A 13,468-nucleotide genomic window follows, 5' to 3' on the forward strand; every position below is an offset into this window, starting at 1 on the left:
TTCCAGAAGGACAACCATCTCTGCAGCACTCCACCAAGCAGGCCTGGATGGTAGAGTGACCAGACGGAAGCCACTCCTCAGTAAAAGGCTCATGACAGCCCACCTGGAGTTTGACAAAAGGCACCTGAAGGACTGTCAGACCATGAAAAATAAAATTCTCTGGTCTGATGAAACAAAGATTGAACTCTTTGGCCTGAATGCCAAGCGTCATGTCTGGAGGAAACCAGACACCGCTCATCACCTGGCCAACACCATCCCTACAGTGAAGCATGGAGGTGGCAGTATCATGCTGTGGGGATGTTTTTCAGCAGCAGAAACTGGGAGACCAGTCAGGATGGAGGGAAAGATGAACGCAGCGATGTACAGAGACATCCTTGATGAAAACCTTCTCCAGAGCGTTCTGGACCTCAGATTGGGGCAAAGGTTTATCTTCCAACAGGACAACGATCCGAAGCACACAGCCAAGATAACAAAGGAGTGTCTTCAGGACAACTCTGTGAATGTCCTTTAGTGGCCCAGCCAGAGCCCAGATTTGAACCGATTGAACATCTCTGGAGAGATCTGAAAATGGCTGTGCACCGACGCTCCCCATCCAACCTGATGGAGCTTGAGAGGTCCTGCAAAGAAGAACGGGAGAAACTGCCCAAAAATAGGTGCCAAGCTTGTAGCATCATACTCAAAAAGACTTGAGGCTGTAATTTCTGCCAAAGGTGCTTCAACAAAGTATTGAGCAAAGGCTGTGAATACTTATGTACGTGTTATATTTTCCTTCTTTATTTTTAATAGATTTGCAAAAATTTTAAACAAACTTTTTTCATGTTGTCATTATGGGGTGCTGTGTGTAGAATTTTGAGGAAAAAAATGAATTCAATCCATTTTGGAGTAAAGCTGTAACAACAAAATGTGGAAAAAGTGAAGCGCTGTGAAGACTTTCCGGATGCACTGTACGATCCGGGCTTTGTCTTGCTTGGCCTCTACAGTGCAGATATTTACACAAGCACAGGTGTAATGAACAATATTTTATTTTTTTAAGTTCCATTATAGTGTCATGCATCTCATGGCCCTGAAACTGGAGCACCTAAAGGGTATGCGGTCATTATAGATGTCATTAAGTGTGCTGTGCACGATTTAAAAAGACCTGCTGCAGTTCTGCTCAGAGGCTCCAAAAGGCCTTGAATTGGCCCAACGCTTTGCAGGGTTGTTTTGAGTAACTGTAGCCCCACCTGCATTTTTTTTTTCTACACAGTCACCGGTTTATTGTAGGACTCAAAGCTTGAATACCAACAGGAAAACTCTCCTGGCCTCCAGACCCTCAGTTGCCCTAGAACGTCCTGTGTTCATTGCATGTTAGTTGGTTTTGGCAATTTGATTACTTGTAAGAATTTTGCTCCACTCACGTGAAGCCAAAAGTCAAGATTTAAGACATTATTTTTGTATATTATACCCACATTGTGCTTATTGCTTGGTAAAGTTTTGTTAGTGCACAGGAATCGACACAATAGCTTCACTGCACGTCTCCATCTCCCCCTACTGTGACAGCCAGGTGACACCTCATCATGTATAAAATGTTTTTACCAAACTCCAATCTTTTTTATTTTTTTATTTTGCTGAGTTTAACTAATACTTTTTGTGGGATTTAGCCAAGAGCGGCTGATTAATTAAGGTAGGCCTATTTATTAACTTAAACTGACCAGAAAGACCGGCGACTTTCTGTTCACATGGCTTTAAGAGTGTTACATTTCTGTTGTAGGTAAACGCAGGTTGAACAAACCAATTAAAAAGTAAAAGATTAAGCGCAGGTAACCTTAACGAGCCTCAGCGCGCGCGTGCTACACATTTCTGCACGCAGCGAAAACAAACAGGAAATCGAATAAACGCAGTGACGTCATCCGTGAGCGCCTCTGCGGGCCTTCGGAATGGGCTTGACTGCCTAGCCTTGGTTTCTTCAATTGTCCCTCCGCATATCAACTTTTTTTTTTTTTTCTTATAAAGAAACGGCCGTTCGCGATGACATGTGGAGGTACGTGCTTGGGACGAGACGGAGCGGGGACGTTTGTTCCGGGCTCTCTGCGTTACTGCTAGTTGTGAGCAGATGTGAGTCGAGCAGTCAGTTCATGTAGCTGTGTTAGCCGCGGAGCTAACTAGCCTGGGAGAAATAGTCGCGTTAACCAAATGGCCTCGTACGACATCAACTACAGTTTGAACTCGTCAACCGGGTTTCGTGTCGGTGGACGAAGTGTCACGCTGTCACTTCTTTGTGTTTACGGGGAAAACCGCGACTCCGGGTAGCGACGAACTTTAGCCAAGTCAGCCTCCAGCTAACGGTAAACAGCTGAAGTGAAGAGGAGCGGGCAGCAGGAAGAAACCTGACATGTTACTGCTTTCATTAAGTTTCTGTTGTTTCATGGAGGCGTCTTCACACAGTTTTCTGCACAGCTCTGCTGAGTTAAACCAGTGGACTCCGGATCAGTGACTGATATTGCAGAAAGAAAGAAAGAAAGAAAAAAAAAAAAGGAGCTCCTCCAAGTTAAATTTAGGATGAATTAGTAAACCTGCTTTCTTGAAGACGTCCAAACAGCTCAGTTGGGGTTAATTCAAGATTTATCAACATGGTTTTTCTTACCTGTGGTGAATGCGGTTGGGCTTTAATAGTTAACACAGTTTAAACATGGGAAAGTGTTGGTGAAGAAGTGGACGTATGACATGAGTGTGATACTGATTCAGAGGGAAACGATCCTTTTTTCTTTTTTTTTTTTTCAAACTTCAAGACTACTTGAGGGGAAATAAAAAGGTTCGACTGGGTGTTAAGGGGATAAAGTTTGTGAAAACACAGATGGAGATCGCAACGTATGTCATGCTATGTTAACATATTGCTCTTAATCTCATCCTTAGTTGGAGAACCACAGTTCTATTTAAAAATGGGAGAAAGGCATTTTTAGTCGGTCTATTGGTTCACTTTTGCCTCGACAAATATACTTTGTCAAAGAGACCGGTAGCGACGCTCTCTGGTGACAGATCAGCGTAGTGATACATGTAATACATGTAATACTTCCATCTGTTGTTCAGGGAAACCAAACACAGTCTGACCATAATGAGTCTCCCTCAAACCAAAATCTGTAGATTTTTTTATTTAAAAAATTTTTTTTTTTCATCTGGTTTGACCTGCATGATTTAAGCTCCGATCTGATGAGGCCGTATGACTTTCTGCTTTTTTACAGGTGAATTGGCAGATGAGGTCAGCCAGGTGATTTCAGAACTGGTTCCTGTGCGGGCTGACTGGCTCGCAAGTTTCAGTTCCTGTGCAGTACAGTAAAGCAACGTGCTTGGTCAGAGGATTGCAATGAAACCAGCTCAGGAGCGCAACCAGGAGTGCCTGCCTCCTAAGAAGAGGGACCTCCCTATTAGTAACAGCAGTGGACCTGCAGGAACAGCGGGAGGTGGGGCAGCAGGAGGAGGAGGAGGAGGAGGAGGCGGCGGTGGCGGCGGCGGCGGCGGTGGTGGTGGCGGTGGCAGCAGTGCAGCTGCTGGTGGTATCGGTGAAGATGAAGTGGTTTCCATCCAGAACTCTGCAGCCAACAGTGACACTCAGGGAGGGACCCCGTCTGGAGAGTGGCTGCGAGCTCAACCAGGGCTTCATTATGGAGTGGAGAATTCGGATGGCATCCCGGCAGTGCCCGTAGACCAGTACAGTATGCTCTACAAAGTGGCCCTTCCATCTGTTACCTACTCACCGACCAGTCTTCACCCAGTGTTGAGCCACATCTCTCCGGCCTATACTGTACATTCCCCTCTCCTGCAGCATCCGGGCCTTTCCTATCCTCCTCTTGGTTATGCACAGATCCCTCATTCTTCTCTCCAGTTTGTTAGCTCCCCTTATGCAGCGGTACCTTACGCTTTACCCCCTGGCTTTGTCCCGGGATCATTAATATCTCCCTCAGGCACCATCCCTCAGCCCCACGCTGTGTCCCACCTGGTTCCCTATCCATCCGTCATACAGGAAGGTGTTGTTTCCCCACCTCCTCAGGCCCAGGTAGCTGCTCACACCTTTGCCAAAGTCGCAGCTTCAAGTGGTGTACCGCTGATGCTGCCCTCCGAGCAAGCTGCCCAGCAGCATCTTGGTACTGTTGGAGTCTTGCCTGCAACAGAGCTCAGCTCAAGAGGGATGCCGGTCTTCTACCACCCTCAGGGTGCCAGGGCTGCCACCGCCATCAGAGACTGCCACAGCTCCCAGCTGGAGATTGAACCCGAGATGAATGGAGGAGATAAAGAGCAGGGCTCCAGGGAGTTTATACCAGACTCTCCCTACCCTGCCAGAAATGCACGTCTGCAGCAGGTCACGTCCAGCTCTGCCGCACAGGAACACAGCCAAGACAAAATCCTGCAGAACCGAAGGCTGGAAGGCAGAAGCTCACCTGGTCAGCGCAGCACTCCTGACAGTGACCTGGAGGTAAGACACACTCATGGCTTCCTGATGGGACTTAAACGAAGTTCTTCCAGCTGTAAACTGGTGATAAAAACACCCATGCCGTGCAAATGCTAAACCATTTTACACATAAGGGATTAAGAGGAACTGTAATTAACATGGGGGCAAGTCATTTAAGACTTTTTTTTCTCCCTGTTCCTTTTCCATCAGTGTGTTTGACATTTTTTCACGTTGCTGATTATATTTTTGTTTTTACACACAAAGAAACAATACTCATTTTGATCAAGGAGTTAAAATAGGATAAAAAAAAAAGGGAACGTCTCGTGCAACTAACATGTTTTGTCAGAGCTTGTAGAATAATCTGAACTCCTTCACATGATTATTATCATTAGTTATCAGTGTTGGGTGTGAAGGTAAATGTTGTCATAGGATTCATAGTTATCCTCTATTCTTATCTTAAGTCATTTCTATTGCCTACCTTATTCTTTAAAGCCTGGAGTCTGACGTATTCATTTTAGCCTACTTCCTTCTTTTATTGTGTGCTGTTGATTTGTAGGTAATTGTGCAATCACTGACAGCTAAGAAATCGCTGCTGTGTGCTTTTAGCTCTCAGTGGCTCTTTTGTGATGGCATGCAGGGGAATAATGTTTGTTGAATCCTTAAAGAATATAATAGTTTTAGTCCTATTAGTCTGTGCAGATCGGCGTCATTGGTGGCTCATTTAAACGGCACCAGCAGCAAAACGCTGTCTGTTTGGAAAGAGTTCTGTCACGACATCAATTTAAAACAAATGACTTGGGTTGTTTGTCAGTAGTAAGGCATGTCATGCATCAGTAGGAGTTAGACTTTATTAATCCCACAGTGGGGAAATTTGAGTTGTGTGTTGAAGAGAATTTGAGGCTTCAATGTTGATTAGAAATTTTAAATGTGTCTATTGGCTGCTCCACTCCGATATTTCATACTTACACATGCAATCCTCATGTCACAATCCGTGTTTCAATTGTTCTGTGTGCTTCAGCTAAATCAAAAGTCGTCTCACTTAAACCTGTCTGACCAACTTCCAGGTGCAGCAGGTGGTTGGTCGTTTGGTTTCCTCGAGCCAAGGTGGTAGTGGAGTGCGGAAGGAGGTCTCCTTTGCTCCCTTGAACCTCTCTCAGGGTGGCCAGAGAGCCAGAGATGTCTATGGAGAGGGCACGGGTGTAATCTCCTGCCGGACCACGTACACGGCCCAGCCAGCGAGTTACAGCGATCACAGAGGGACAGGTTTCCAGCAGCAAACAGGACAACCAGGCCACGCTGTTGTGCTTGCGAATGGGCAACCGGTTCTAATTCCCCTGGAGTATCACCCGCAGCATCTGCCCCAACCGCCACAGCAACACTACCTAGGACAGGCTAATGATGCCTCAGCCAGCCATGCCTCTACCACCATGGCCTCCCTTAACCCAAGCTTTAAAGCCACTGATTCTTCAGCCAGAGTGTGCCTCCCCGAAAGGGCGGAGCCGACCTCAGCACAGCAGCAGCTTCCCCTGCTGCCTCCGGTCCAGCCTACAGCAGATGTGACTCAGGCCTTAGCTTCGAGCCTCGCTCCTGCCCCGGCTCCCTGCAACCCGTCGCACTTCATGAAGGGGGCAATTATTCAGCTGGCTACAGGGGAGCTGAAGCGTGTGGAGGACTTGCAGACTCAGGATTTTGTGCGAAGCGCCGAGGTGAGCGGGGGGCTTAAGATTGACTCGAGCTTGGTGATGGACATCCGCGCCAGCCAGCAGAGGCCAGGTCTTGTATCGCTTCATTTCACCGTCGGGGAGCAGCAGAGCAAAGTGACCATCGATGTGCCCCCGGAGCACCCCTTCTTTGTGTTTGGTCAGGGATGGTCATCTTGCAGCCCTGAACGAACAGCCCAGCTCTACGGCTTGGCCTGCCATCATCTCCAAGTCGGAGACATGTGCGTGTCCATCACCCTGCAGCAGCAGCTTCAGTCACAGCAGCAGAAACAACCGCAGCACCATCATTCACAGCAGCAGCAACAGCAGAACCTGACCAGGACTTTGAGCAAAGCCAGTGCTACATCAGGACCTGGCCACCAGCTCATGGGGCCTCCTGCCCCTCAGCAGGCACGGCCTCAGTCTCATTTCAGGATGGACCGCATCCACAGAGAAAGACACAGAGACGGAGAGAAAGACGTGGTCGATAAGGAGGAGGCCACACATTTGGGGGTCGTAGGGCACGACGAGTCGCCCCTCAGACCGAGTAGGACCTCGGGAGAGCATCCAAGGAGCCAGAGCAGTTACCACTTGCACACAGAGGGCTCTGCTTTTGCTGAGGCAGGGATGGGAGCGATGCAGGCTGCACTAGGTGCCTCTCAGAGACGCTGGTCCTCACCAGGCCTCCAAAGATACAGTATGAAGGGAGATGAAGGGCCGCGCCCTCAGATAATCACCTCCGGCCACACACGGCCATCGTTCATCCCCCAGGAAGTTAAACTGTCCATTGAGGGGCGCTCTAATGCAGGGAAGTAGCATCACATTTGGTAGCAACTGTAGAGGAGACTGCCGTGAGTAAGAATGAGTCTGACGAGGAGAGAAAGAGGAAACAAAAGAGTGCGAATGTAGCCTCAGAATGTTTGAGATTTTGCACACCTAAAATATACACAAGAGACAAGATTGTTGTCTGTCTGGTGAGAGGTTCTGGTTTGGTCTCAGCCAAAGGATACAAGTCTTTGGTTTCCCAGACAGCTGAGGTTTGACAGGGACATGAAAAGCGTAGAGTATAAAGTATGTAGCTGATGAAATGCCTCCCATAGTCCTTACACACTGCATTTCTCTTCCTCCCTCCCTCATTTGTCTCTTCCTCCTCATATCTATACTTGGAGGTCACCATCCCATCCAAAACACTCTAGCTTCCCTTTTGACCAAACTGTCTCTTTGGGAAAACCACAGACTGCAAAAATATGTATACGTGTAGCACAGTGAAGCTACCAGCTCTGCAGGTTCTGATGCATTCGGACGATCACAGCCACTGATCTTTTATCTCGCCCACTCTTAAGATCCTGTTTCCATCGTAAGCATTTACCCAAAAACGGGCGCAGTTGCTGACACCAGCAGCTCCTGTGGTGATGTTGGCACTGTTGACACTAACTGTCAGTGTATGTTACATTATGCTTCTCCAGCGGGAGCCACAAACCTCTGCTGTCAGCAGAGACACTCTCTCTCTCTCTCTCCTCCTTCCTTTTCAGCAGGCCGGTTGGTAAAGATTTGGATCCTCTCTCAGGCCAAGTGTTGAATATCCCACTTGTCTTACAATCGAATAGTGATAAATCAATCAGCCGGTCTGTTCGGCAATCAAAGTATTCTTTCATGACGCACCATCCGGCCCCTCTGGTTCAGGCCGAGGGCCCTAATACAATACGAGAGAGTGTGCATCTGCTTAAACGGCACAGATTGGAATAACATCCGTCTCTTTTTTTGATGAGAGACATCGTGCGTTCCAGTTTCACCGGTGATGATATCACTTGGAGTGCAACTGGATGTGGAGCGACGGCCTCTCTCTCCTCGCTGAACCTCAGAGCTGCCGCGACCAGACTGGTGAACTTTGATGCCGTTTTGAACGGTGAGATTGACGGTGGAGACGCTGGCTGCTCATCACCAAAGCCACCTGTGGGAATAAACCAGAGAGACATTGTTACCCCGTCACGTCACCGTCCACGCTGCCTCCTGACCCCCCCCTCCCCCCACTCCCACCCCCGAGTCCCAACAGGTCACCTTGGAGGGGAACCCCGTGTGCGAGTGCGGCAGTGATGAGGTTTTTTGAGTCTCTGCTCGGTTACCAAATCAAAGCAATAGTTGTTTGTAACGGCTCGTTGGCTGCACTGCTCTCCTCCAGGAATCTCTCATCGTGGGCTGTCGTGTGTCGGAGGTGTGCGATCTCACCCTCTTCTGACCCGACCTTTCAAGGCGAAGCACTATTCTGGTGTTCATTTTCATACACGGGCAAAGCATGGCTTTGGCAAATTTCTCAAGTAACCATTGTAGACGAAGCCTCTCTTTCATTCTCCATCTCACCGATGATATCTGATCGTGTATGGATTTACTGAAGTGCATCTCCGACAGAGGCCTGACTCTAATTAAGTTGTGATCGTTATCAACTTATTTTCTGTTTGGTCTTTTGTTTCTATGGTCCTTTGCTTTTGTACTAAGGTTTCCTCTCTCCAGTGGATCTTAAGATTGTCTTCTGTTGCACTTAGCAGATGTCACCCACTGATTTCACACTGACCACGAAACAGGACTCGCAGTACAGCAGATGTTTTTTTTTTTTTTTTAATGAAGGGAATATGTTTGAAGTATTGTTGTCGGTGTTTTGTGGCGATAGAAGAGAAAAAAACAAAAAAAACTGACTTGCATTTTTAACTCTGTTTACAAATTAGCCAAGATGAATGCTGCAGTTTCTTCCTTCTGACATATTTTTATGTCACTGAAAAAAAAAAAAAAAAGAATCCAAAAGGGTGAAATTGAAAACAAGTGCAATTAGACCACACGTAGTCATTCAGAGGTTTAGAATCAGACGACATTCCTCATGCACACATTCCCATCAAATAGATAAAATTACACTGAAACGGTTTCCTTTTTTTTCTGCCATAGATCTTTAAACTTACCTCGGACAAAGGTTTCAATCATTTTTTTTTTGGAATATTTCATGCGTCTCCTGTTGTATCTCCTTTCCCTGGATGTACTCAGACGAGCGCATCAGTTAGTTACTTGGTTGTCAGTTTTGTGTCTTACTGAACTTGTAAACTTTTGAACTCCCTTCAGGCCCAGACACTGATGTGTGTGTGTGTGTGTGTGTGTGTGTCCTTTAACTCCTCGTGGTTCTCTTGAGTGTACAGCCTGACCTTTTATCAGCAGGTCGAGGGACCATGAGGCCGAGCCTGCTAAACTCTCCTCCTCTGGTTCTTTCAACAAGAGCAGCTTTAAAGGAGAAGTTTACATTTCTTTTAAGTCTGTTTTAAAACCATTCGCGCACGTACATCCAGATCTATCGGTCGCCGTAATCATCCCTCCTGTCCATAGTGGCTGCGTGAAAGCCTTTCCTGGTGCTACTGCCATCTTAAGAGATTTAAGGCAAAGCCGGCAGTTGTCTTTCTGTGCGGTAAGTTGTAATAATATGAGGCTTCAGAAGTCCCAGTTAAATAAATCAAGTGGGTGTCTCTCAAAGTTCACAGTTACTGAAGCACTCTATTCATTGAGCTCTTTCTGTTCTTGTTCTTCCCCTGCAACTTAGCAAGGAAACACATTTCATGGAAGAAGTTTCACACTAAAATAACTACCTTTGGAAGATGGGTTAGGTTAGGTTAGGTAGTTACTTTATTAATCCCCAAGGGGAAATTTTTTTCAACCACGTGAACTCGGACTGTTAATGGCTCACGTTAACTTCAGCTGAGTATTACAGTTCCTCTCCAGACATCTGTTCATCAAAATTGCATATTTAGAAGTTTTTCCCCGAGAAAGAAAAAAAAAAAACACATTTTCTCGTGGGAAGTCGTAGTCCACCGCTCGCCTGCAGCTCGAGCTGCTTCCTGGTCTGAATCCATGCTTTTGAGACATTAGTATGTTGAAGTTCTGTTGAAGAAATGCTCTACCATGGAGTTGACTGCTTATTGTCTTCTACCATATAAAGAAAAACACGGACATGTTGTCTTTTAATATTGATGCACAGACTGAGAACTGTGGATTTTGTCTCCCATCCCATCACTTAAAACTACAATCTGTAACGGTTTACTAAATGTGGGCAGGAGCGATGGTTACGACTAATAACTCTTCAATGTGCGTATGGACAAGTTGGTATTAAGGGAGAAATAAATGAACCTATAATTCAAAACTCTTTTTTTTTTTAACACATCTTACACTCTCCATGTTTAGTTTGTTTTCATGCTGTAAGCAATATACATAAAACCTGAAAGCATTTCACGTAGTCTTGGCATTTTCTATGCAGTGAACTCAGTATTGTACCCTTCATTGTCTTAAGTGCAGCTCTCTGAAGCAGCAGGGCAGGCCGGCCGACGCAGACGTCTCACGCCGACGTCTGGCGATAGGATTTTTTTTTCTTTTTTTTTTTCTTTAAACGATCCTTCATGTAGGAATTGAAAGCAGCGTTTTATTTCACTGCTTCCTCTTTTAAATATAGCACAGTGCTGTGTGACAAATCAATAAACTCTTATTGTCTTCTTACGATGCCACGCGGTTGAAGCCAAATCACTCGGGATGAGTGTCGCTCAGATTTTTGAATGCGTTATTGTGGCGCGGTTGCCGAGCCACCTCCACGTGACGTTTCAGGTCAAGATGCACTTGTGGGATTTAAACGGTGCAAGCGGTGCCACCTGTGACTTTACCTCCTGTTTATCCTCACGGCGAGACCATCCTGCGCTACCATGAGCCTTTTTTGTTTTTGCCCTCTGCTTTGAGAAGCGTGTGCCGTGTTCAGCAGGAACGCTCAACTTAAACCAAGATGTCTGATGATTTTTTTATTCACATCACTGATAGTCTGTTGCTGTAAGTAATTGCACTAAAATGCCCTCCTTTACAGTGTTTTGAAATGAAATCTGTTTGGTAAATTGAAGAGGTTCAAAATGTAAAGCACACAAAATCATGGAGAAATCAGCGGTTGTGTGTTTCTGTAGATAGGTGTATTTTTTTGTATAGATAGCTTTGATGATGCTTGTTGATAATGCCTTAAATTCTGCTTTGTACAATGTGTGAAACTGAAATAATGCGACTAAAGCTTCTGGTAGACTTGGTGTTCCCTTTTCACGTTGTACAAGAGCGAATCAGAAGTGTCGAGCCTCGACACTCTCGTTATGAGCAGAAATTCACATTTAGGTGTCTCAGAGGGTGACGACGAATTCTCTTTGGGCTCCAAACGGTTCAACCATGAAATCTGCAACTTTTTGTTTTGAGTTTTGTCGTTTTGTTTTCTAACGGGGTTTTTTTTTTGTTTTTTTTTAATACATTCTTTCTGCTCATACTTAATATTTAATCCCTGTTTCTTCAATATGTGGAGGTGAGATAAGTGGAAGCTCCTCTGCATTTTTTTATTTTTTTTTCCCCAAGACAATACTAAGAGTGTTAGCAACGGAGGGCAGTCCATGAATTCCACACATGCAGAGACAGATAGACTCACAGGTCTGTTGTTTTTGTTGTTGTTGCACAAGTTCTGTAGTTTTAATTCTGTCCCCCCGCCCCCCTACAATTAATGGATTGGGTTTGGTGTCTCTGTCCCACCGTCTCTAGGCAGCAGAAAGTGGATTTGAATACGTGGAGACAAGACAGGCTGCATAAATCAGATATCTTTCCACTGGTGGTAATGTGATGGTTTATGATGTTTTTATGACATCGCTGGCGGGGACTTTAGCGTGAACTACTTCCCTTCGATCCATTGTTGAGCCGCAACGGTGAATTTAGGACGGTTTTGGTGTTGCTGATGTCAGATTAAATCAGGAGAAAGCGAATGGTTAAAAGTTTTAAAGAAGTCTGTATTTTCAGATTGGACATTGTACTTTTTTTTTTTTTTTCTGCACATGGTGACACTGCTTTTTACGTGACGTGTAACTAAAAATAAAACAAAAAACAGCATCTTTTTTTTTTTTTTAAATGCCTAAAATCTGCAAAATATATGCAATTATGTAAATGTAACATTCAATCCTCAAGTATAATCCAGGTTGTATGAACTTTGTATAGTGAGTTTTAATATCGTATGGCTGTACCAATATGTATTGATCTTTATCAGAAGCCTTAGAGTTGTCGACCCAAAGTGCTCCCTTAGAATACCCCACACCTACCTGACTTTAACAAAGCATTAATCTCTCTATTTTGTTGCATTTTTATTTGTACCCTTTTTGAATACAATAGATTTGTACTGTATATTTGTACCTCTCTGTGAACTACTTAGGGCGGTTTTTGTTCTTTTATTTTGCTGTTTTAATTCTATGTACTTTAAGGACACAAAGATAATGTATTTTTATTGTTACAGCTAACTTGGAGACATTGCATTTATCATGTTTGTTAAGTAAACACAATATAATATATATAAATATATATACAAATATAAATATAAACAATTATCCAACTTGTGTGCTGTTTTCTTAGTTGTATTTTTTATAGAGGCGTTCAGAGTGGTGGTTTTGCTCAAATAACAATAGCTATCAAATTATATGATTGTTTTTAATCATGTTCCCCTTTTAAAGAATCATTTTGATGCTGCTGCTAGTTGAGGAGCCCCTTTATCTACTTTATGTACTGCAGAGTAGTTTAACATATCTTACTCTACAAGTAAATCATGTGATTGTCAAATCCATTGATGCCCAATACAGCAGCATAAACTTTAAAGATGTGAAAGCCAGTAATAGTGTGAAATTGAAAAGCTATTGAGTATAGCGCTTAAATATTTTACTCAAAAAACCATCGACCTGCATTTATGTTTGATCTTCCTTCTTTGAAATGTCCTGCTCATTTAAAGTGGTGGTTTCAATAATTCAGAGAAAATGAAACTGACACTCAAAATTATACATTGAAGTTACTATGCATTATATATAAAAAATGAATTAGTCAAATTCTGATCTAAAAATTCAAGTCATTTTAATAGAAACAGGTTGTTTAAATTTTATTGTATCAATTTTGAATTTGATGAAACAATTTGAGCAACTTGAATGTACTTAACTATATCAGCGCTGGGATTTTGAAATCTACCCACCTGAAAAGCCATTAACATTTTTCAAGAGGTAAATTCAAACCCCACAAGAGAAATATTTCAGGGAAAACGTATTTACATTTCAACTTCACTCTAAATGGTTTCATTTTACAGTTCTGCTTTCATAAAAACATCTCTGTATTGATTTTAAATTCAGTGGCGTAAAAGTACAAAGAACAAAAGTGAGATACATCAAAATGTTAAGTAATGTTAAGCTGAGTTCAGGAGGTGTGTTGATGCCTTCGCTGATAGAGAAGTCGATCCATTCAAATAATTGTGTGCTTGTGTATATAATACAAAAGGCAAAGC

At 44.1% G+C, this 13,468-nt stretch overlaps 1 protein-coding gene across 1 annotated transcript; it reads left to right on the plus strand.

Annotated features, from left to right (window-relative positions):
• Positions 1-1,933: 1,933 nt before the first annotated feature.
• atxn1l (ataxin 1-like) lies at positions 1,934-12,542 on the plus strand. The gene is made up of 4 exons (XM_069173879.1): positions 1,934-2,020; positions 3,219-3,488; positions 3,522-4,447; positions 5,488-12,542. Exons 2-4 carry the CDS (start codon positions 3,341-3,343, stop codon positions 6,937-6,939), a joined length of 2,526 nt encoding a protein of 841 aa, XP_069029980.1. The 5' UTR covers positions 1,934-2,020; positions 3,219-3,340; the 3' UTR covers positions 6,940-12,542.
• Positions 12,543-13,468: the final 926 nt, after the last annotated feature.

The sequence above is a fragment of the Embiotoca jacksoni genome, unplaced genomic scaffold, assembly GCF_022577435.1.
Source record: "Embiotoca jacksoni isolate LCO1_2020_lvr unplaced genomic scaffold, fEmbJac1.0.p SCAF_6, whole genome shotgun sequence".
Classification (NCBI taxonomy): Eukaryota; Metazoa; Chordata; class Actinopteri; family Embiotocidae; genus Embiotoca; species Embiotoca jacksoni.